General features: G+C 38.8%; 1 protein-coding gene across 1 annotated transcript in view; it reads right to left on the bottom strand.

Annotated features, from left to right (window-relative positions):
* The window catches only part of ASCC3 (activating signal cointegrator 1 complex subunit 3), a 332,057-nt gene that overhangs the window by 11,142 nt on the left and 299,472 nt on the right, over positions 1-21,443 (bottom strand). The window contains exon 38 of the mRNA XM_089530681.1: positions 2,768-2,919. Coding sequence (XP_089386807.1) covers positions 2,768-2,919 — 152 coding nt within the window. The remainder of the gene's footprint in view (positions 1-2,767; positions 2,920-21,443) is intronic.

Raw genomic sequence — 21,443 nt, 5'->3', positions numbered from 1 at the left:
ATCCTTATGTATTCAAAACTAAGATGACTGTCTCTTTAATTAGCATTCCAATCTGAAGACCACTTATAGATATATAAGCAGCAAATTATTTAAAAATAAGAACACAGGAAAAACCCTGCTGGATCAGCTCAAAGGCACATCTGGTCCAGCAATATTCTTCAGATATCTAGGGCACATAAGCAAAACAGCACCTTCCAACTACTCCTGAGCAAGAGTGCCTTCAGTTTTGAGGTAGTATCATGACTAGTAGCCGGTTATACCTTCATTATTTGTCCAGTCCCACAAGAAAGCCATTCAAGTTGGCAGCCATTACCTCATCTTGTAGAAAGTACACTTTGTGCTAGTGAATGATACTGAGTTTAACTACATTTTTTGAAAATAAGTAGTTCTTCCTGTTGTGTATTCTATCATTCAGTTACAGTGGTCATTAGGATTATATGAGAGGAAGAGAAATCTCCCTCTGGCCATTTTTTCCAGGCAATGCACAACAATTTTATAGGGTCTAACATGCCTTGCATTCTCCAAGCTAAAAAGCTCCAAAAGTTACAAGACATCCTTGCAGGTAAGTTTCTTCCTCTTCCTTGTCACTTTAGTTGCTCTGCATCTTATCTAGCTCTACAATATGCTTTTTGAGGTGAAGTGACTCAAACACAATATTCTAAGCATAATTCCACTACAGATATGTATAAAGGTACAGTCAGCCTTTCATATCCACAGGCTCAAACATCCAAGGTTGAAAATATTACAAAAATATACATTTCAAAAAGAAAACTTTGATTTTGTCATTTTATATAAGGAACACAACTTTACTACTTCATTCTATTTAATGAGACTTAAACATCCATGGAGTTTGGTATCCATGGGGGTCCTGAAACCAAACCCTAACAGATACCAAGTGCCCACTGTATTTTGATTATGACAGTTTTAATTCTGATTTTTCTCCTAATAATCCTCCACATGGATTTTGCTTTTCACAGAAGCAGCATATGGGAGTTGACCTTTTTGTTGAGATGTTCCACAATAACCTTCTACTAGTTTTCTATTACCACATTTTTTAAAAAGTGAAGCAATGCAGAAGCTGGAAATATATGACATCTCATCATATATAGACCAGCCTGTGAAACAGACCAGGCTGTGAGTATATTTCAATGGTGCACAGACAATGTTTGGATTGTAATTGGCCCCTGCCTTCACAATCTTTGTTTATCCATACAAAAGGGATAGGCTAGATAGGAACCTAGAAATTAGGTACCTGTGTCTTCAGGTGTGCATGAGGTGATCCAAGCTCATAAAAGACAGTGTGTGTGAAGGGAGGGGCCATCCATACTCTCGCACTGTCTGGTAAGTTGTGCAAATCAAGTTTTCCTCATTGTTCTTGTTGTTGTATGCATTCAAGTCATTTCTGACTTATGGTGACCCTAAGGTGATAGGTTGATATGTTCTATAATGGGGTCTTCTTGGCAATACAGCCAGCCCTTCTTATGCATGGATTTTTTTATACATGGATTCAAGCATCCATGGTTTGAAAATGTTCCAAAAAAGTGTAAATTTTAAATATTAAACTTTGATTTTCCATTTTTTATAAGAGACACCATTTTGCTATGTCATTATATTTAATGGGAGTGATCAGGCAGACCCAGCTCCACCAGGGATATCCTGAAGGAGGAGACTCCTCCCTCCTTAACTGTCATCTTCCGGCCTGAGAGGGAGTGATCAGGCAGGCCCAGCTCCATCAGGGCTAGCTTGAAGGAAGAGGCTCCTCCCTGCTTAACTGTAATCTTCCGGCCTCCTATTCCCCTCCAGCTATGCTCTGGCTGTGTGGGAGAGAGGCTTGCGTACCCTAATGAAGTTGTGAGCTATGCTGCTGGTGGTATAATAGTCACCAGGAGGGCCTCCCATGCCAGACAGGTCACAACCGAAGGGTTTGACCAAGAGCGCCAAATGGCAGGATGGGCTCTCTAGCCTTATGGCAACCATCCTAGGAGAAGGAAAACTCTAATCCCAAACCCGGGCAGATGGTGCTTGTCTAACCCTGTAAGGTCAACCATCTAAGAGAAGGAAACTCTAACCAAACCTACGACCCGAGGACCTCGCTGCCACCGTCCATGCTTGTCAAGGCCTCAGCAGTCGAACCTCTGGTTTAAAGGGTGAGGACAGTTTTGTGCATGCTGCGCTCCACCAGAAAAACTCATTGCACAGGCTTGAAGGATACATCCAATGTCATCAGCGCGCTTGTAGAAAGCACGGATGAGTCCTTTCTGAATCTTCGTTCACAAAGTAAAGCCAAGAAGATATTTAATGGGACTTGAGTATCCACAGATTTTGTTATACACGGGGGATCTTGGAACCAAATCCCAGCATATAACAAGGGTCCACTGTATTAGTTCAGAAGAGGTTTGCCATTGCCTTCCCCCGAGTCTGAGAACATGTGATTTACCCAAGGTCACCCACTAAGTTTCATGGCCAAGTGGAGAACCGAACCTTGGTCTCCAGAGTTGCAGTCCAACATTCAAACCGCTATGCCATGCCGGCACTTTCCTCATTATTTTGCAGAACTGTGACAATGTTCGGATATATTCCTTTCTAGGTTCTTCCCAGGCATCATTGGAATGAACCCCTGATTCAAGGAAGAATCCCTTATTCATGGATTCAGGATGTTGGGTTATAGATCTGACCAGCAACCTTCTTCCAGTTCCCACCCTTCTCCTTCAAGTGCTGTGAAATTGCACTGGGTATCAACATTTCAAACACAAAAAGAGATGTTTACCTGAAAAGGTGAAGATGGTGGTATTCTACATTAGGTAATGTAAGCAAAGAGGAATCATGGATCCATCGCCCCTGAATCAACATCTGTACCAAACTGCTTATATTTAGAGCAGTCACCAACCAGCCCTGGTTTGCTGCAACATCCAACATTGCCTAAATCAAGAAAAGAAACATTTAAGTTTCCCATTTGAACACAAACTAAATTTTTGTTAATGTCCTCTATTTTAGATGATTTTTTCTAGTAATACAAATAGGGTCCATCTGCCCTGACCACTGTCTTGCTTGGTCTAGATCACAAACTGTCACTGTTGCAAGTTTGATTTAACAAGTTCACATTTGAATAAATTATTGTTTCCCAAGTTCATACATAAATAGAAAGCTGATCTAGTTTCCCCCCCCTCTAAAACGTAATATTTTTTTTTTTAAAAAGGGGTATCTATGCAGAAGAGACCACCAACAATACCAGGTGCTGTAGGCACTATTTCAGAGGAAAGAAATGAAAAAAAAAACACCTCTGACAATTTCTTGCCTAAGAAAACTCTGTGAAATTCATGGGGTTGTCATAAGTCGATAGGCAACTTGAAGGCACATACACTCACACAATTATACATAACAGAAGAGGGAAAGAAAGTGCAAGAGGCCAAACATGCTGTGGATAATTCTGAAAATTTAAAATTATTGGTGAATGCCTTAACCAGGCCACAGAGGATGCTGATCACTACCCAGGTAATACTAGCTTATATATGCTATGTTGTCAGGGATGATGGGAGTTGTAGCTCTTCACCTCTGGCTCTAACTCACCACCTTGTTATGCAGCGGAGCTGACCAGCTTTGGCCAGTGGTTAATGCTTTTCTTCCAAAGCAGCAGAGTTTCAGAGAATAGGCTGAAGACCCTGACAAACTCTCCAAGCCTTCTCACTCTTCTTCCTGAGAAGTCTCCAAACTTCTCCAGGATCCTGCTGGCTCTTGTATCTTCACTCAAGACACCAGACAACTCAGAAGTCTTATACAAAAGATCTACTTTATTCTACTATATACAAATACTAAATGCCCTACAAATCACAATCTCCAAACTACCCAACAACTACCCACAAAATACATTGGCAAACATAGCAATTATTAGCCATTGTCAAACACCACCCACTAGTCAGTTTCCACCCAGTGGGCGTGTACACTCATTTTGATTGGTTCTCATAGTTCCACCCATAATTAAGAATTTCATCATTTCACCTTGTACACTTAATGAATCTCAGGTGTTTCCAATTGTACATTCTACAATTCTGTCCTTGACATTCAGGACTGCTAAATTACATTATCTTTTTCACCTGTGTGGCTTCTTAATTGCTTTTGCTTAGTCACTGTGACTTTCACATACATGTTTTATTTCTTCTACTGTATATCCCATGTTGCACTTTCCTTAACATATGTTACTAGCTTATGTTATATCAACAGTGTTAACTCCCACTGACTCTTTTATATCCAGGACAGTAACTTAAATATTATGACATTTCCATGGCCAAAAGGTACATAGTTACCATTAATGGAATTAATCTACACTCATAAACTATACAACTGAACTTGAATTTCTCACTCGCTCACACCATTATACAATACAGATATGACTGTCAACATGGTTATTTTCCACATAAATGTCATGAGACTACAGGACAGAAGAATGTTGGCATAGTAGACATATTGCCAATCTCATTCATATAATATGTTTTTTTTTTAAAAATGATACTGTAGTAGTGTGATAGTGGTCACACTTCTGTTGAAAAATGTCTGAATCAGGCCAAGGCTTTTACAGAATTTTTCAGTGCAGTCTCAAGGGCTATTTACATTTCTTTTTAAATGAAAAAGAGAGCGTGTTCTCATATGTCTTGACTATAGGGGAGAAAGGTATTTACATTAATTGTATAATATGAGGAGATAAGTTTTACATGCTTGGCTTACACCCAAGACTCGTCATCCCATGAAAATAAGCAGGAGTCATATGAATACAGCTTTGAGACTGTTAAAGACAGTTAACTTGGGGTATCAAATGCACTGCATATCCTTAAAAAACTTAGCTTAAAAAACAAAACATAATTTGAAGTGGTAGCTTTTATGCTGCAAAATAACAGGGGGATACAGACTTCTTTGTGGGGTTATCTGGAATGGCTCTTTTGCATATCCTTGAGACCCAGCGTATGACAACATGCAACTGGGTGTTCTCTATTGTCATTCCCAGGCTCTAAAATGCCTTGACTTGGAAAATGTTTTGCACATCCTATCTTTTCAACCAAAACCAGAAAGGCTTTTTGTTCCACCAGGCCTCTACTATGTAAGATATTTGATTTATATCTTTGGAATTTTAATTTCCTTCCTTGCCTGATGATTTATATTACCCAATTTTCCTGTTTTTGAAAACTCTGTGTGTGCACACATGTGCATGTGTTCACATCCATCTATCTAGCCCAACTGAAATGTCCAATAAGGCATTAAACTTAACAAACAAGGAGCAGAGGCACACCAGATTTGCCTCCTCCCTCACTGTTTGCCACATGGGAGGATGACAGTCTGAAGTGGATCTTGCATGGAGAACCTCCACACTCACCAGTGGCTCCCTGCTTTGGACTGTGCACTCAGTTTGAGTAGTGCAATTACAGGTGGATGGGGAGAAGCACATATATGTTAATGTGAATAATCTCACAAATGGTATTTTGTTATGCTTTGGGATGTTTCCCACAACCTGTGTTTTGACCTTGCGCTACGGAAAAACAACATGGCTGATATTGTGTGCCTTCAAGTCACCTGGGGATTTAAGGTGAACCCATGAATTTCAGAGGGTTTTCTTAGTCAAGAATTACTCAGACGTGATTTTGCCAGTTCCTACCTCTGAAATATAGTTTACAGCACCTGGTATTTGTTGGCAGTCTCCTATCGAAGTACTAACCAGGGCTGATCCTACTTAATGTCCAAATTCAGACAGGTTCTGGTGTCTTTAGGGTATATAAGGCTGTTGTTATTGTTAACTGCACTCAAGCTGATCTCCACCCATGGTGACCCTATGGATGAGACAAGACCCTCTGTCCTCAACTTCTCTGCTCAATTCCTGCAAACCCATAGCCTCCTTAACAGAGTCCATCCATCTAGCATGGTCCATCTAGACCTTTCTCTCTTTCTATTTTCCTCCACCTTTCCTAGCATCCTTGGTGCTGTGTCCAGATGATGCAGTGCCAAAGGAGTGCTGAAAAGCTGCAGCACCAGCGGCTATGCCGTCCTTTCTGTGATGCAAAAAGGAGTTGATTTTTGCAGCTCCTTTTTGCACTGTGAAAAGGCCACACTGGGGTCATGGCATGCAGTTTCCGTGGCCCTGATCCGGGGTGTTCTGTTCAGACCGATACTCTTCTGACAGACCATTTTTCCCTGTCAAAGCTGTTTCCCTCTTTTGCTTTGCTCCACAATTTTCCTGATTAAGATAGTAGGAGATTTTGAATAAATTATAGGCACTTTTTTGCCCCTTATCATAGATCTAATAAAATAGAGTCTATGGGCCAATTTTTAGCCATAGGACCTGTAATGGCCCACACCAGACCAAGACAATTCCAGAAGCAGCCAATTTGGAAGCAGCAAAGATTCTCATTTTGTTTCAGATTTTGGGTTTCAGGGAGTTTTGCAGGCCTAATGGCCCATTTATGAACAAAATCACTGTTCAAGGACTGGAAAAATGAATATGCAAAAGGATCTTGTAGCACCTTTGAGACTAACTGAAAGAAAAACATTGATAGCATGAGCTTTTGTAGACTTGGGCCTACGTCTTCAGATACCTGTTTTGGAAACATGCAGCTGAGGAAGTAAGCTCAAGTCTATGGAAAGCTCATGCTACCAATTTCTTTCAGTTAATTGCAAAGGTGCTACAAAATTATTTTGCATGCTGATTTTCCAGACTAACGTGGCTATATCTTTGAATTTTATTATTTATTTTTATGTTATTTATTATTATTATTAATGTTATTTTTATGTTATTTATTTTTGATATGGGATAGCATGGGAGAACTCTCAGTCTTGGGGCTGGAGTATGCCAGTGCTTTGTTATGCTGCAAATCCCTGAACAAAATAAATCGACTTACAAGGGTTTTGGCATTAGAGAAAAGCAAAAATATTTTGGTTATCAAATTGATATATGCCTTTCCTTTTGCTGGCACCCTGCTCTGGTGTTTGCCCTATCACACTCCACTGTTACAGTGGCACATTCCACCCTAACTGCCTTGGCAACATTGCAGGAAATCCTGGGATTTGCAGTTCAGTGAGGGGCATTTAGAATTCTCAGCCACAGAGCTCTTGGGCCTCTTGGTTGGCATTAGCAATGGGGATATACCCATTTCTCTCTTTCTTTCTCATACATTCTTTGTTAAAGTTATATCCATTTCATTTCTGATTTTTTGGGGGCAAATTTGTAAGTTGTTATCAAACTAAGAATTCTCTCACTTCTACAGCAGCCCCCTCCCCACAAATAAGACTAGTAAAGATGTTGACATTATTTTAAATACTTGGGGAGCTATTCAGACCTTGAGAGCACTGACAGAAGTTTTCATTTTCCAATAGCAAAAACCTCTAGTGTTTTGGTTTTTCTTTTCTCCATCGGCCCCCTTCTCCTTGGAGTATCTAGTCTGCATTTTGATGCTAGAATGTATACTTCAGACTTCTTTTACAGCCCACTAGAGGAATGCTAAGCTGTCCATATTAGCCCACACATTTAATCAAATGTTTTACAGACAAACAAAAGGCAGCATTTACTTAAGGCAAACTAAACAGTGGAATCTTCCTTAAACAAAGGAGTTGTTTACACATGCAGCACCATTTCAATTAAATTACACTGATCTGGGAGAATTATTGAGTTTAAAAAGGTACACAAAAGCTATGTGTGTGTGGGAAGATAGCTTTAAAAAAGGTAGCATATGCTTTCATTTTAACAGGTCTTGTTTCTGACCAAGGTGAACCTCCCCCCAACTCAAAATGCTGCTGAAAACTATTTCAAAATGTTCTCTGAGGCTGAACGTGTCCCACATCTCATGGGGGAAAATGGGACAGAAGTGCCTCGCAAAGATCTGCCAAGGCTATCACAAAAATTACATATACACTTGTCCCTCCATATTTGCTAGGGTTAGGGGCACAAGACCCCTGTGAATATGGAAAAGCCGCAAATAACAAAAACACCATGTTTTTACCTGAGAGGACACCTCTCTAGGAATCTCTAGGTCTTCCAGTGCAACTCTGTGGTCAACGTCTGACAGACACTGACCATAGAACCGCACTGGAGGAGCTACAAATGCCTGGTAGAGTATTCTCTCTAGGAAATCTCTAGGTCTTTCAGCGCAACTTTTAGTTAAAGTTGACCATAGAGTTGCCTGGAGGACTTAGATATTCCTAGGAGAACATATTAATCAAATCTGTGAATAATCAAATCCGCAAATATCAAAGCTGCAAATATAGAGGGATGAGTGTATTTGAAAAACTGAGCTAAGGAAAAGGTGGATGGGAAGCTCATTTCAGATGTTTTGGAATAAGAGTGATATTCAGTTTCTTCCCTGTTCCATATGTACACCAGTTTCAGCCTCTCTGGCTTCTCCTTTTTGCCGGATAAGAACAATTTTTGAAGACAGAGGTTGCAAGTGGTAAGTATTTATCTTCAAAAGAATGAAAAGGCTTCTGGAAGCACATCACACTCATCCTCCAAAATTGCTCTATTGATTCCCTGGAGCCTGCTGGGCACACATCTTTAAACTAAAACCAATTAATAGAGCCTTCCTTAAGCTGCTGCCCTCCACTTGTGTTGGCCTACAACATCCCCACTGATCATGCTGTCAGTGGATGACTGGAGTTGTAGTCAAACACGTTTGGAGGGAAAGGTTGTTTAGAGATTACCTCCCTTCCTGCACCCCATATTAAGCATCCTGTTTCTTCAGTTTCTATGTACAGGCACACGTCTCTCTATTCACTTTGTAGCAACCACTACAAGGCAAATGTTGGCTGTGCATTTTGCCCAGCCAACTGTTCGATTTCAGCCACGTGGAAAGCAAAACAAACAACCAAACAAAACAAAACCTTTCCTAGGTACACTTTCTATTGTGCTCTTATGACATCAATTTTGAAATGCACGCAACTGTTGTGTAAACATATGCTTTGCTTAAAGCATTATTGTGCTTCTAGGATTCTTTCACACCACACAATTATAACACTATGATTCCACTTCAACTGCTATAGTTGCATCCTATGAATCCTGGGGTTTGTAGTTTGGTGAGGCACTAGAGCTCTCTTGGTAAGAATGCTACTCGCCCCTCCCTAAGGTATAAATCCTACAATACCATAGGAAGCTGACAAGGCAGCTAAAGTGGAATCATGATGATATAAATTGTCAAAGGGTCACAATAAGATCCTTTGAAAAAACTTCTATAAAACATTTCCTCATGTGAGCCAAACTTCAATATGTTCAATATATTTTTCTTCATTTTTCTTTTGTTTTTCTTCCTTTTCGTATTTCCTTCAATACTTCTTGACATTTAAAAAAAATGATTAATAACCCTACTTATTCCCTATACTATTTTGTTTTATGCATAGGGACAGAACCTTTTTGTGAAGAGGGGAGAGCTGGATAGCATATTCGATTGCCACTACTCATGGTATTCATTTTTGTGGTCACTGGAGCAGGTTTAGTGACAAAGAGCAGGAACTTCAGTGAGCAAATCCAAAATCTGCCAGCAACTGAAAGCTGTCATAGAATCTTTTGCCACACACAGAGTTTTGCAGAAAGTGACAGTGGTTTATTCATATCCAGTATGGAATAACAAAAGCTTGAGCATATGTTCCACAAGGTGCCTAAAGGCCCACAAGGCAAATCCTTTCCCGCCACCCTCTTATTTTGTGTTCTCTCAGCCATAATATTTATTCATTGCATCTCTATCCTGGTGTGAAATCCAGGAAAGGGACATTGTGAAAAAATCAGAACCATGACAAGATTGGCTTCTTCCATTTGCTGCTTGGAAACCTACTCACATTTTCATTCATTAACTAAGTGCAAAAGGTACAAATGCTTGACACATCAATGGAAATTGAAATTCCTACAAATACTCAATATACCAAATTGAGTCATTTTGCTTGCACTCTCCAAGCCACCACAGGTATACAGCAGCAACTAGAGGGAGAACATATTTAACAGACATGTTCTGTTCTAAAAGTATTGGTTCTGTGTATCCAATCACTGACATAATAGGGTCAACTGGTTATTACATTTTAAATATTCAATCCATTACCTTTAGGTAAGGCTGATTTTCCTCTCTCACCATTAAAAAAACAACAACTTTCAACTCCCTTTTATCCTACCCCTTCCCATGATGCATAATTTTATTCTTCGGATCCAGCCAATCCACTGAAACTGTGGAACTCCATGGCAGAGACAATTTTTAGAAATTGCCAGACTTGGTATCAGAGGTAGTTATCTTCTTTTGCTTTATGGTGGTACTACCACTTGTAGAACAAGCATAATACAAGTACTCAAGTATGATGACAGAATTTTTACTCTAGCAGAGAGTAGGCTGTGGTTTGAGACTGGGTGGGAGGGAATCTGTACTTAGGACAAGAGGCTACTGTCAGAACAAGGATTAGAAACGGTTCCCAATTGGAAAAGGAGTCAGACAAGGCTGCATCTTGTCACCCTACTTGTTCAACTTATATGCAGAACATATTGTAAGAAAAGCAGGCTTGAACACAGAAGAAGGAGGAGTGAAAATAGGAGGAAGGAATATCAACAATCTAAAATATGAAGATGACATCGTGATACTAGCAGAATATGTCAAAGACCTGGAAGAACTACTAAGAAAGATTAAGGAAGAAAGTGCAAAGGCATAAAGGCTTGGACATAAAAAAAACAAAAATAATGACTACAGAGAACCTACACAAGTTTGAATTAGACAATGAAGAAATAGAAATAGTAAAAGAATTCTCACATCTGGGATCAAACATTGATAGAAATACAGATTGCAACCAGGAAATCAGAGTAAGATTAAGAATGGGAAGGGCAGCTATGAAAGAATGAGAGAAGATCTTAACATGCAAGGATGTACAACTGAGCACAAAAGTTAGAATCACACAAGCCATTGTATTCTCTATTACCATGGATGTGACAACTGGACAGTTAAGAAGGAGGATAGAAGGAAAATCAACTCATTTGAGATGTGATGCTGGAGAAGAGTGCTAAGGATCCCATGGATGGCCAAAAAGACAAACAAATGGGTCCTGGAGCAGATCAAGCCAGAAATCTCACTGGAAGCCAAGATGACAAAATTCAGGTTGTTGTACTTTGGATACATCATGAGAAGGCATGTATCACTGGAAAAACAATAATGCTAGGAAAGGTAGGGGGTAGTAGAAAGAGAGGAAGGATGTGTGTGAGATGGATGGACTCTATCAAAGAGATCATGAGTATGAGTTTGCAGGAATTGGGCAGAGCAGTGGAGGACAGGGGTTCTTGCAGATGTCTCATCTGCAGGGTTGCCATGGGTCAAAATCCACTCAAGGACAGTTAACAATAACAGCAACAAGCCTGTGGTTTGGCATAGGGTTTTCATTTTTAATATGCTCATAAAAGACTAATTATTTACATAACTGGAAGCAGAAGATGGAGAAGCTCCATTTTTTCCCTGCAAAACCAAGACCAGGAGCAGATTATTGTACAGATCATGAACTACTAATAGCAAAAGTGAGATTAAAACTAAGAAGAGCACTAAACCAACTTGGAGAACCATCGCATGGAATTTAAAGACAAAGTGAAAAATTGATCTGCACTACTACACCTGGCTGATCCAAGAACCAGAGGAACATTGGAGGCCAGAGACATTATGAGGGAAGGATGGAGAAAGACATTATGTGTAATTAAACAAAAGAAAGAAAGGCCTCAATGCATGACAGATGAAACTCTTCAAACAGTTAAGAATGGAAGAGAAGCAAAAAATCAAGGGTGACAGAAATAGAACCAGAACCCTGAATGCAACTGTTCAATGACTTGTGCACAGGGGCAGGTAGAACTGCTATAATAATCAGTGTAGAGAAACAGAAGCAGAAAACAAAAAGCGAAGAACAAGAAATCTCTTTCACAATATCTGAGAACTCAAAGGGAAATTTAACCCAAGAGGGGATGATTTATGACCAAAACAGGGGGACACACTGCATGACCAAACAGAAGTAATAAGACAATGGAAGCAATGCACAGAACTATATAAAAGAGATGAAAGAATGATAGAGAAATTTAAAGGAGAAACATACAAATATAAACCTCAATGATCTGTCAACAAATATAGGAAACAAAACAATGCCCCATGGATTGGAAATACTCAATATACATGCCAATCCTTAAGAAAGGGGATACCAGGGTTTGCAGCAACCACAGGACCACTGCACTAATTTCCCCGTGGTGCTCAAACTTCTGCAACAAAGACTTACCATATATGATTCTATGCAGTGAAAAATGCAAAACATCCAAGATGGGTTAAGGAAAGGAAAAGGCACTAGGGATTATATAACAACCATACATTGGATAATGGAGCTCACCAAAGAATTTAAAAAGAAAACAAGCATAAACTGGTTTTCTTTTTAACTTCTTTGGTGTGCTCCATTGTCCAATATATGGTTGTTGTATAATCCCTAGTGCCTCTTCCTTTCCTGAAACCAACTTCGACATTTGCATTTCTCATTCCATAGAATCATATATTCCAGACAGTAAGAGCTGTTTGACAGTGGAACACACTCCCTTGGAGAGTGGTGGAGTCTCTTTTTTGGTTTTTTTTAAACAGGCTGGATGGCCATCTGTTGGGGGTGCTTTGATTGTGAGTTTCTGCATGGCAGGGAGTTGGACTGGATGGCCCTTGGGGCCTCTTCCAACTCAATGATTCAATGGAGCAAGAATGCCAAATATCTAAACTGGGTTTAGGAAAGGAGGAGGCACTAGGGATTACAGTGCGCCCTTTCTTTATGTGGGGATCCATTCCAGATCCCCCCCGCATAAAAGAAAAAATGTGTAAGCTCGAGCCCCATTGGAAGTAATGGGGCTCGTGCCCGCCGTGCGCCGCCATGGCCGCACACCCCATTATTTCCTCTGGGGCATGCGAGGCATTTTTCCAGTGTGGCTTCCAGAGTATGCTGTATATAATAACCATATATTGGAAATGAGTCCCAGTTCTGGGAAAAGAGTGGCATACAAATAAATATAATAATAATAATAATAATAATAATAATAATAATAATAATAAAAAATAAATAATGGAACACACCAAAGAATTTAAAAAGAAAATCAGCTTATGCTTCATAGACTATAGCAAAGCTTTTGATTGCATAGGTCAAGAAATGCTACGGATTATGCTGAAAAAAATGGGTGTGCCACAGCATTTGATTTTCTTGATGGGTGAACTGTACTCAGGATACGAGGCTACAGTTAGGACAGAATACAGAGGAATGGAATAGTTTCCAATTAGCAAGGAAGCCAGGCAAGGCTGCATTTTGTCACTCTATCTATACAGTTTGTATGCTGAAAATTATACGTAAAGCAGAATTAGATGTGGAGGAAGGAACACCGATACAGTCCTGCTAAGAGAAAATAGCAACAACCTGGAATGGTTATTGAAGAAAGTCAAAGAAGAATGCATAAAAGCAGGTTTACAGTTGAAGATTAAGAAAACAAAACAAAACAAAAAATGACTACAGATGAACTGCATAACTTTAAAGTAGATGATGAAGACACTGAACAAGATCTTCAATATTTTCTCAGTCATTAATCAGAATAGAGACTGCAGCCAAGAAATCAGAAGAAAACTAGAACTTGGAAGGGCAACAATAAAATAATTAGATAAGATCATGAAGTGTAAAGGTATTTCATTCGTCAGCATTGTCCAAGTCATGGTGTTTCCCATTTTTATGTATGGTTGTGAAAGCTGGACAGTGAAGAAAGTGGACAGGAAGAAACTCAACTCATTTGTAATGCGGAACTGGCAAAGAATTCCACCATGGACTACTAAGACAAGTAAATGGCTTCTAAAACAAATAAAGCCTGAACTATCCCTAGAAGCCAATGGCCCTATATAGACAGGCCAAAATAAAGCTGCTTCAGGTCACTTTGGAGGTATGGTGTTTCAATGATGCATGCGTCCTAAGAGTCTGGAAGCCGCACCAAAGCCGCACTCCAGTCCTTAGGACTGGAGCATGGCTTTGGTGCGGCTTCTGGACTCTTAGGACGCATGTATCATTTAAACAGCATATCTCCAAAGTGACTTGAAGCAGCTTTATTTTGGCCTGTCTGTATCAGGCCAATATGACTAAACTGAGACTGTTGTACTTTGGCCAGGACTCAATAGAAAAGACATTAATGTGTGGAAAGATAGAGGGCAGCCGAAAAAGAAGATGGCATTCAAGATGGATACACTCAATCAAGAAAGTTACAGTCATGAATCTGCAAGACCTGAACAGAACAGTTGATGGTAGGTTAATTGGAGGTCTCTCATTCACAAGGGGTCGTTCTGGGTTGAAGCTGACTTGACAGCAGTTAACAACAAAGATAAATTATGTAAAAAGTAATTTAAATGCTGAATTTGAATTCAGATTTTTTTTAAAAGAAAGGATTGAAACTTATTTCTGAGAAAGGTGAAATACAAACTTTAAAATGTTTAAATCTGAATTTGGCACTGTACATGTATTTTATTGTAAAATACAAGATGCTTTTAAGTGGCTTTAAATGTTTGTATTCTCTCAAGATGCCAGCCACAGCTGCTGGTGAAAAACCTACCAAAAACTGTGCATGCTGGCCATAAAAGCCTTCAACTTCACATTGGCTTTAAAAGTGATCAAAAGAATCACTCTGAAATAATGTAATGCATAATCTGATATAATATATTAGTGATATTTATCATACCTTGGATATCCTAGATCTGTTCACATACTATGATTTAAGCAGTGCTTCCAAGTACTTATTAACTGTGCATTTAATTGATTTGGAGAAGAGTGAATTAAATAGTGCTTCCCCAAGGTAATTAATTATCATTCACAGGACCTATCACAGTTGCATTAAGATGGCAAGAAAAATTTAATAAAGAAAAAAATAGCAATTAAAATGTATTAGATAAAGTGACATATTTTGAAAATATGTTTCTTTTGTCACGATATGATTTAGATGTATTTCTGTGCAATTTATTAAGCAGACAGACATACTGTAGTGAGTGGATTACACAGTAATTATACTTAGATCCAGTATGGAATTATTTAAATGTCTAATTCTAGGATTAGCTATCCCACATAATAAACTATTAACACTGGCCCATCAATTACTTTTCAACACAAGAAAAAATTGTGCCAGCACACAGAGCTGATATTTCTAGTTAAGCAAATCAAGAAAGAGCAAAATTCTGAATTAAGCATATAAACTGCAATACAGTTGGCCCTCAATATCCAGGGATTCAACAATCCACAGCTTGAAAATATTCCAAAAATACAGTGGACCCTTGTTATACGCTGGGGTTTGGTTTTTTGAACATTTTCAAAACTGTGGATGCTTGAATCCGTGTATAAAAAATCAGTGTATAAGAAGGGCCGACTGTATATACATTCCAAAAATAAAACCTTGATTTTGCTATTTTGTATAAGGGATATCATTTCATTATGCCATTGTATACAATGGGATTTGAGCACCTACAGATTTTGATATCTACAGGGGTTCTGATACCAAACCCCAGAAGATACCAATGACCTATTGTAATTTGTTGTTATTATCTGCCTTCGAGTCACTCTCGACTGACAGCAACCCTGTGGATGAGACACCTCCAAGAACCCCTATCTTCCACTTCTCTACTTAGTTCCTGCAAGCCCATGACTGTGCCCCTCCTGACAGAGTCCATCCATCTGGCATGTGGTCTTCCTCTGCTTTTTCTACCCTCTACCTTTCCTAGCATCATTGTCTTTTTCCAGTGACCCATGCCTTTCCATTATATGGCCAAAGTACATCAGCCTCAGTTTAATCATATTGGCTTCTAAGGAGATCTCTGTTGCAAGACCTATCTGTATTTTTGGCTGTCCACGGTATCCTAAGCACTCTTTTGCAGCACTGCATCTCAGATGAGTTCGTTTTCCTTCTGTCTGCTTCCTTTACTGTCCAGCTCTCATATCCATTCATGGTGATGGGGAATACGATGGTTTGGACGATGTTAACCTCTGTGCTCAACTGTACATATTCACTCTTCAGGAACTTTTCTAGTTCTTTCATAGTTACCTTTTCCATTCCTAAATATCTTCTTATTTCTTGATTGCAGTCACCATTCCTGCCAATAATTGATCCTAAGTACAGGAATTCTTGAACTATTTCGATTTCCTCATTGTCTAGATTGAATGTATGTTTTATCTACTTTTCTTATGATGTTTTTGGCATATAAGTTGAACAAGTAGGGTAATAGTCTGACTCCTTTGCCTACTGGGAACCACTCTGTAATACACAGCCGATTTTCAAATTGCCCACCACACTGACTTTCAGAAATCCATCCCAGGCCATTGAGACAGAAGCAGAAGAACAGAGCTTTACTCAATGTTATGTAGGCCTTTCCTTGTGGACAGTGCCCAAACAAAGATGAATCATCTCTTATATTTCAAAATCAACATTAGTTTTATGAATTAATGTTCAGAAACACAAAGAAGTCTGCCAGTTCATAGGCACAGCAAATCTTTTAATGGTCAATTGAATAATAATAATAATAATAATAATAATAATAATAAAAGGTTCTTTACAAATTTAACAACACACTACCCATTTCAAAACTAGAATAATTTTTTTTCCAACACAAGGGAAATTTACAAGCATTTGCTCCAACTAAACGTGTGTGTGTGTGTGTGTGTGTGTGTGTCTGTGTGAGGAGGTTGAGATCAATTTGTAGCAGTGTTCAATATTTTGTAAATAATTTAATATTTAAAGCACATTTTCAAGAATTCTTTTCAGTAGCAACAGTTGTTCACAATAACTTTCTCCTGAACTTTTAGCCCCATAAGGTTAGCATTCAGGAAGCTCAGCTGCTATCTAACAAACTTAATTAATCAAAAAGTCATTTCCGAGCAGTAACTATGAGTAAAAGTGCTTCAAGTGTGCTAGCAAGCCTACAAGTTAATCAAAATGCTAATGCAGTACAAATTAAAGTTGTGATTAACATTTCACAGTAGCTGCTTAAGTGAATTGATCACACAAATGGGTTAAGCATTAGTCATTTCCTCCAGCACCAACTGGGAAAAGGGTTGCCATGAGTTAGGCTGGGAGAGAGGAGCAAACTGTACATAAAGAGAACCATATCATCCAATTGTCACCAAATATGCTACCATGCAACAATTTTTATACCATCTGGGGTGTTAAAAACAAACATGCAAAAATCACAAGCTTTCAAAATAAATTCTCTCTGAAGAAAGATGGAAAGTGCATCTTGTATGGGCAATTAGAACCTATGCAACTAAAAGTAACCCAAGTGCATGCTGATTTGTATTTATTAGCAATGCACCAGAAATATATTAAAAATCCAGAAAACACCATCATCCCAAAACAAAACAAAACAAAACCAGAAATGCCCAGACTCTCACCTTAGTACCTTCCAGAAGGCCTTTGAGGGGAAGGCTATGGCCTCTGGGAACCTTACTTAGCATATGTACACAAAGAATTGTTTGAAAATATTATGCCAACATTGACTAATGGTTCTAAAAAGGAAGCAGTTACCAAGATAGGCATATGCACTGGCTTGGATCGATAGGGGGAGCTAAATGGATCAATGATACTTGCATTTGCATGAATGGTCACACCTTATTTCTGCTAACTGTTCTCACCTGGAGCTCCCAGCCCTGCATCCTTCCTGTATGCAATTCCTGGGAACAGCTTGGAGGAGGTGCATAGTGAAACTAGGACTGCCTTGACTGCATGAAAGTGCTTTCCCCTGTGATGGTACAATTTCTTTTCAAGATTTCTAAATTATAGTTAAATTTTGAGGAATTACAGTAAATGACAAATATTGCTCTTTTACAGTAAAGAGTTATAGAATAATTGTTTTAACACATGATAATGCAATATGTCCACCAGCAATAACTGGAAACTTCACCATAATAATAATAATAATAATAATAATATGTTTTATTTATATACCGCTGTTCCAAAGATCATAGCGGTGAACAGCAAGTAAGCTAATTAGCAAGTAAGCTAATTTGCCCCCAACAGTCTGGGTACTCATTTTAGCGACCTCGGAAGGATGCAAGCCTGAGTCGAGCTTGGGCCCTTTTGCTGGTCTTGAACTCGCAACCTTGTGGTTTATGAGTGAATGGCTGCAGTACAGGCATTTAACCACTGCGCCACCTGGGCATAGAAAGTTAGGTATACTATATTCTTTCCAAAGAGATCCTAGGTTTTCATGTTTTTTCACCCATGCTGGGAAAAACAGCACCAGATGTGAGTTCTGACAACAAGTTTTCATGTCCCAAGTTGCTTCAGTATTTTCTAGCTAACAGGAAATACAACTGCATACACAAAGACAGTTAAGCTTGCAGGTGATAAATCAAAATGCTCTCATGAACATTAAAATATACCTGGCTTTTATCATCCTTGTCTTACTCACATTTAATTTGTTTGCTTATGAAGCTTATATAGTTTGATATATAATCATAAATACTATTCCTGATTTTGAAAACAAAACAACAAAAAACAGTTTCCTTTGCATTTCATCAGTTAAAGAAAGAACATTTTCATCAAGAAAAACCTGTCTTTTAGGTGAGATGGTCAGAACCTTTTTAATATTGAGGACGACAGTGGAATATTTAAAACATTACTTGAAATGGTAAGCTATCTAATTGTTGGTTCTACAGACTGAGTGGTATGTATGTTGCAGGAGCCAGCATGGTGAGATTTGGAGACCAGGGTTTGAATCTCCACTCGATCATGGAAACCTTCTAAGTGCCTTGGGACTGCCATAAGTCAAAAATGACTTGAAGGCACATAACAAAGTGTACATATGATTGAAATCTATAAACTCCATACTTCAGTTCCCATAATTTCAACCAACCAACCAACCTTTTCCAACTCAAGGCGAAGGCTTTCATGGCCGGCATCCATAGTTTTTTGTGGGTTTTTCGGGTTATGTGGCCATGTTCTAGCAGAGTTTCTTTCTGATGTTTTGCCAGCATCTGTGGCTGGCATCTTAATGTTTTGAGGCAAAGCATTCTCTGAAGATGCCAGCCACAGATGCTGGCAAAACGTCAGAAAGAAACTCTGCTAGAACATGGCTACATAGCCCGAAAAACCCACAAAAAACTTTCCCAACTCACTTGCTAGAAACAGTAGCTACAGGGGTTGAAAGCTCTTAGTCTCTCTAATTTGAACACTGGCCACAGACATCAACAACAGGGAGTCACTCAGTTGTTGTTGCGTACCTTCAAGTAGTTTCTGACTTATGAAGACCCTAAGGTGACCATATCATGTGGTTATTTTGGCTAGATTTGTTTGGAGGGGGGTTTGTCTTTGCCTCCTTTGGAGGCTGAGAGAATGTGATATAAAGGGATTCAAAGAAACATACTCCAACTACAGAAAAGTCAGCAATCTGTGTTCTGAGAAGCAGCTAGCCATGCAATTAATAGTCCAATCTGAATAAACTAAACAAAGTTCTGTTAAGAAAAGCATCAAGTTATTCGGTGGTCTTGTAGTACCTTTGAGTCTACAACAGTGGTTCTCAACCTGTGGGTCAGGACCCCTTTGGGGGTCAAACAACCCTTTCACGGGGGTCGCCTAAGACCATTGGAAAACACATATTTGCATGTAGCGATGAAAAATAATAGTACAGTTGGGGGTCACCACAACATGAGGAACTGTATTAAAGGGTTGTGGCATTAGGAAGGTTGGGAACCACTGGTCTACAAGGTGCTACAAGATCTCTCTTTATACTGATTCTACAGACTAACACAGCTGCATCTTTGAACTTGATATCAAGTTATTCTTTAGACCTTTATACAAAGGTATTTCTCACATTTATTGTTCAATGGCAAACTATAATAGTCTAAATCTAACTACTAGTAACTAGAATACACCCAACCAGAAAGACCCACTGAATCAAATGATGAATGCAAATCACATGTTCATTGGGCCTTCTGTACTTTGGACAAACAAACAGATTTAGGCCACTGTGTGTTAAAGTTACTACATGGATATAATCTTCTCATTTGATATATTATAATTAAGGGCAGATATTAAAGCAGAATACACACATGTACCCCAAACTTAAGTGCATGCATAAACAGCTGGACTACTCTTGAAAATACATGCAAATGGCAGCAGGGAAAGAAATGACTCCTGCTTCCATTTGTAAGGAGAAGCACCAGTTTCTACTCACAAGTATCCTTCATCACTAAGAGGGCTCTCACTTGAAGAGAGAACCTGCTCTGCATGTTTTTGTGTCTTTATCTCAAAACATTAACTGAGAATCACTTTGTCTTATTTGTTTTATGCTATGATTGACACAACATTAATGAAGATTTATTTGCCTTAAAATACAAGGTCTAGGAAGCTGAATCAAGGACAATGAAAATATGCTTTTTATTAGGTACTGAAATGCACAAAACCCTAAATGGCTTGCTTTGATTTTTGAAGGAAGCATGTAAAAGAGCAAAACATGTTGTCAGGTGTCAAAAGATGAGGGACATAACAGCTGTAATAACCGGGTGGGTTATATAGCAGTGCAGATTGCATGGTAAATCCTTCACTGTAAAGCAGTAAGGAATGTGTGTGTAACATCCAAAGCCAGACTCTGTTCTCAATATACAGGTACCCTACTGTGATGTGCTTAACACATCCATAGGTAAACACTGCTCAGAAGGTTAAGGCTGAGCACTATGGCAGTCCTACTAATTGGTAATGCTAAAATATCTTATCAAGTGGAGGCTGATGACCAATCGAAATGCAAAACAGGCCACTGTCAGATTATTCCTTAAAGAAGTGATTGCCCTCTGAATGGGAAACAGAAGGTATTACTACTTCAATTACCTATTTCAGTTAATACAAATTCAGTAGGCACTTTCAAACAGCAGAGTGAGAACTAATCATAGAGCTCCCAATAAGGAAACATAAAAAGGGAAATAGGAGCAACTAATTTCACATATTCTTAAATTAAAAACTGGGAAAATATGAGTTGCTACTTCTATTTCACCAAAAATATGCTACCCTTAAATAATTGGAGGTAACACATAAGCAGTTAAAAATATTTATTGAACCAGATACTATGCAATTCCTATCCAATTCTAATAACAGCACAGTGTTACTTCCAACAGAGATACACTTTTAAAAAGTACTTTTTGTATCAAAGGCCTTAAATAGTAAACCCCATTGTGGTCTTAAAATGCACAGTCTAAGAAGTTGAATTAAAGTATAATTAAAATGTCCTTTTTTCATCAGAGGCTTAAATGTGTAGAAATAAAAGTAGTTTGGTTTAGGACTCATAGGAGGTCTGTTAAAAAGCAACAAACAGAACTCACATCTTCAGCATCTCTAGTTTGGGGTCTTTTTTATAAACACAGCTGGACAAAATGGACAGACTGTTAACATCAGACTACTGGGGTCTGTGTATTGTGTGCCACTTTGAAAGCTCCTCTGCATGCTAAAA

Source organism: Sceloporus occidentalis, unplaced genomic scaffold, assembly GCF_023333645.1.
Source record: "Sceloporus occidentalis isolate IW3139 unplaced genomic scaffold, rSceOcc1.0.p SCAF_6, whole genome shotgun sequence".
In the NCBI taxonomy this organism is placed as follows: domain Eukaryota; kingdom Metazoa; phylum Chordata; class Lepidosauria; order Squamata; family Phrynosomatidae; genus Sceloporus; species Sceloporus occidentalis.
The sequence above is the reverse complement of the archived record's forward strand: the minus strand, read 5'-3'. Positions and strand labels throughout refer to the sequence as shown.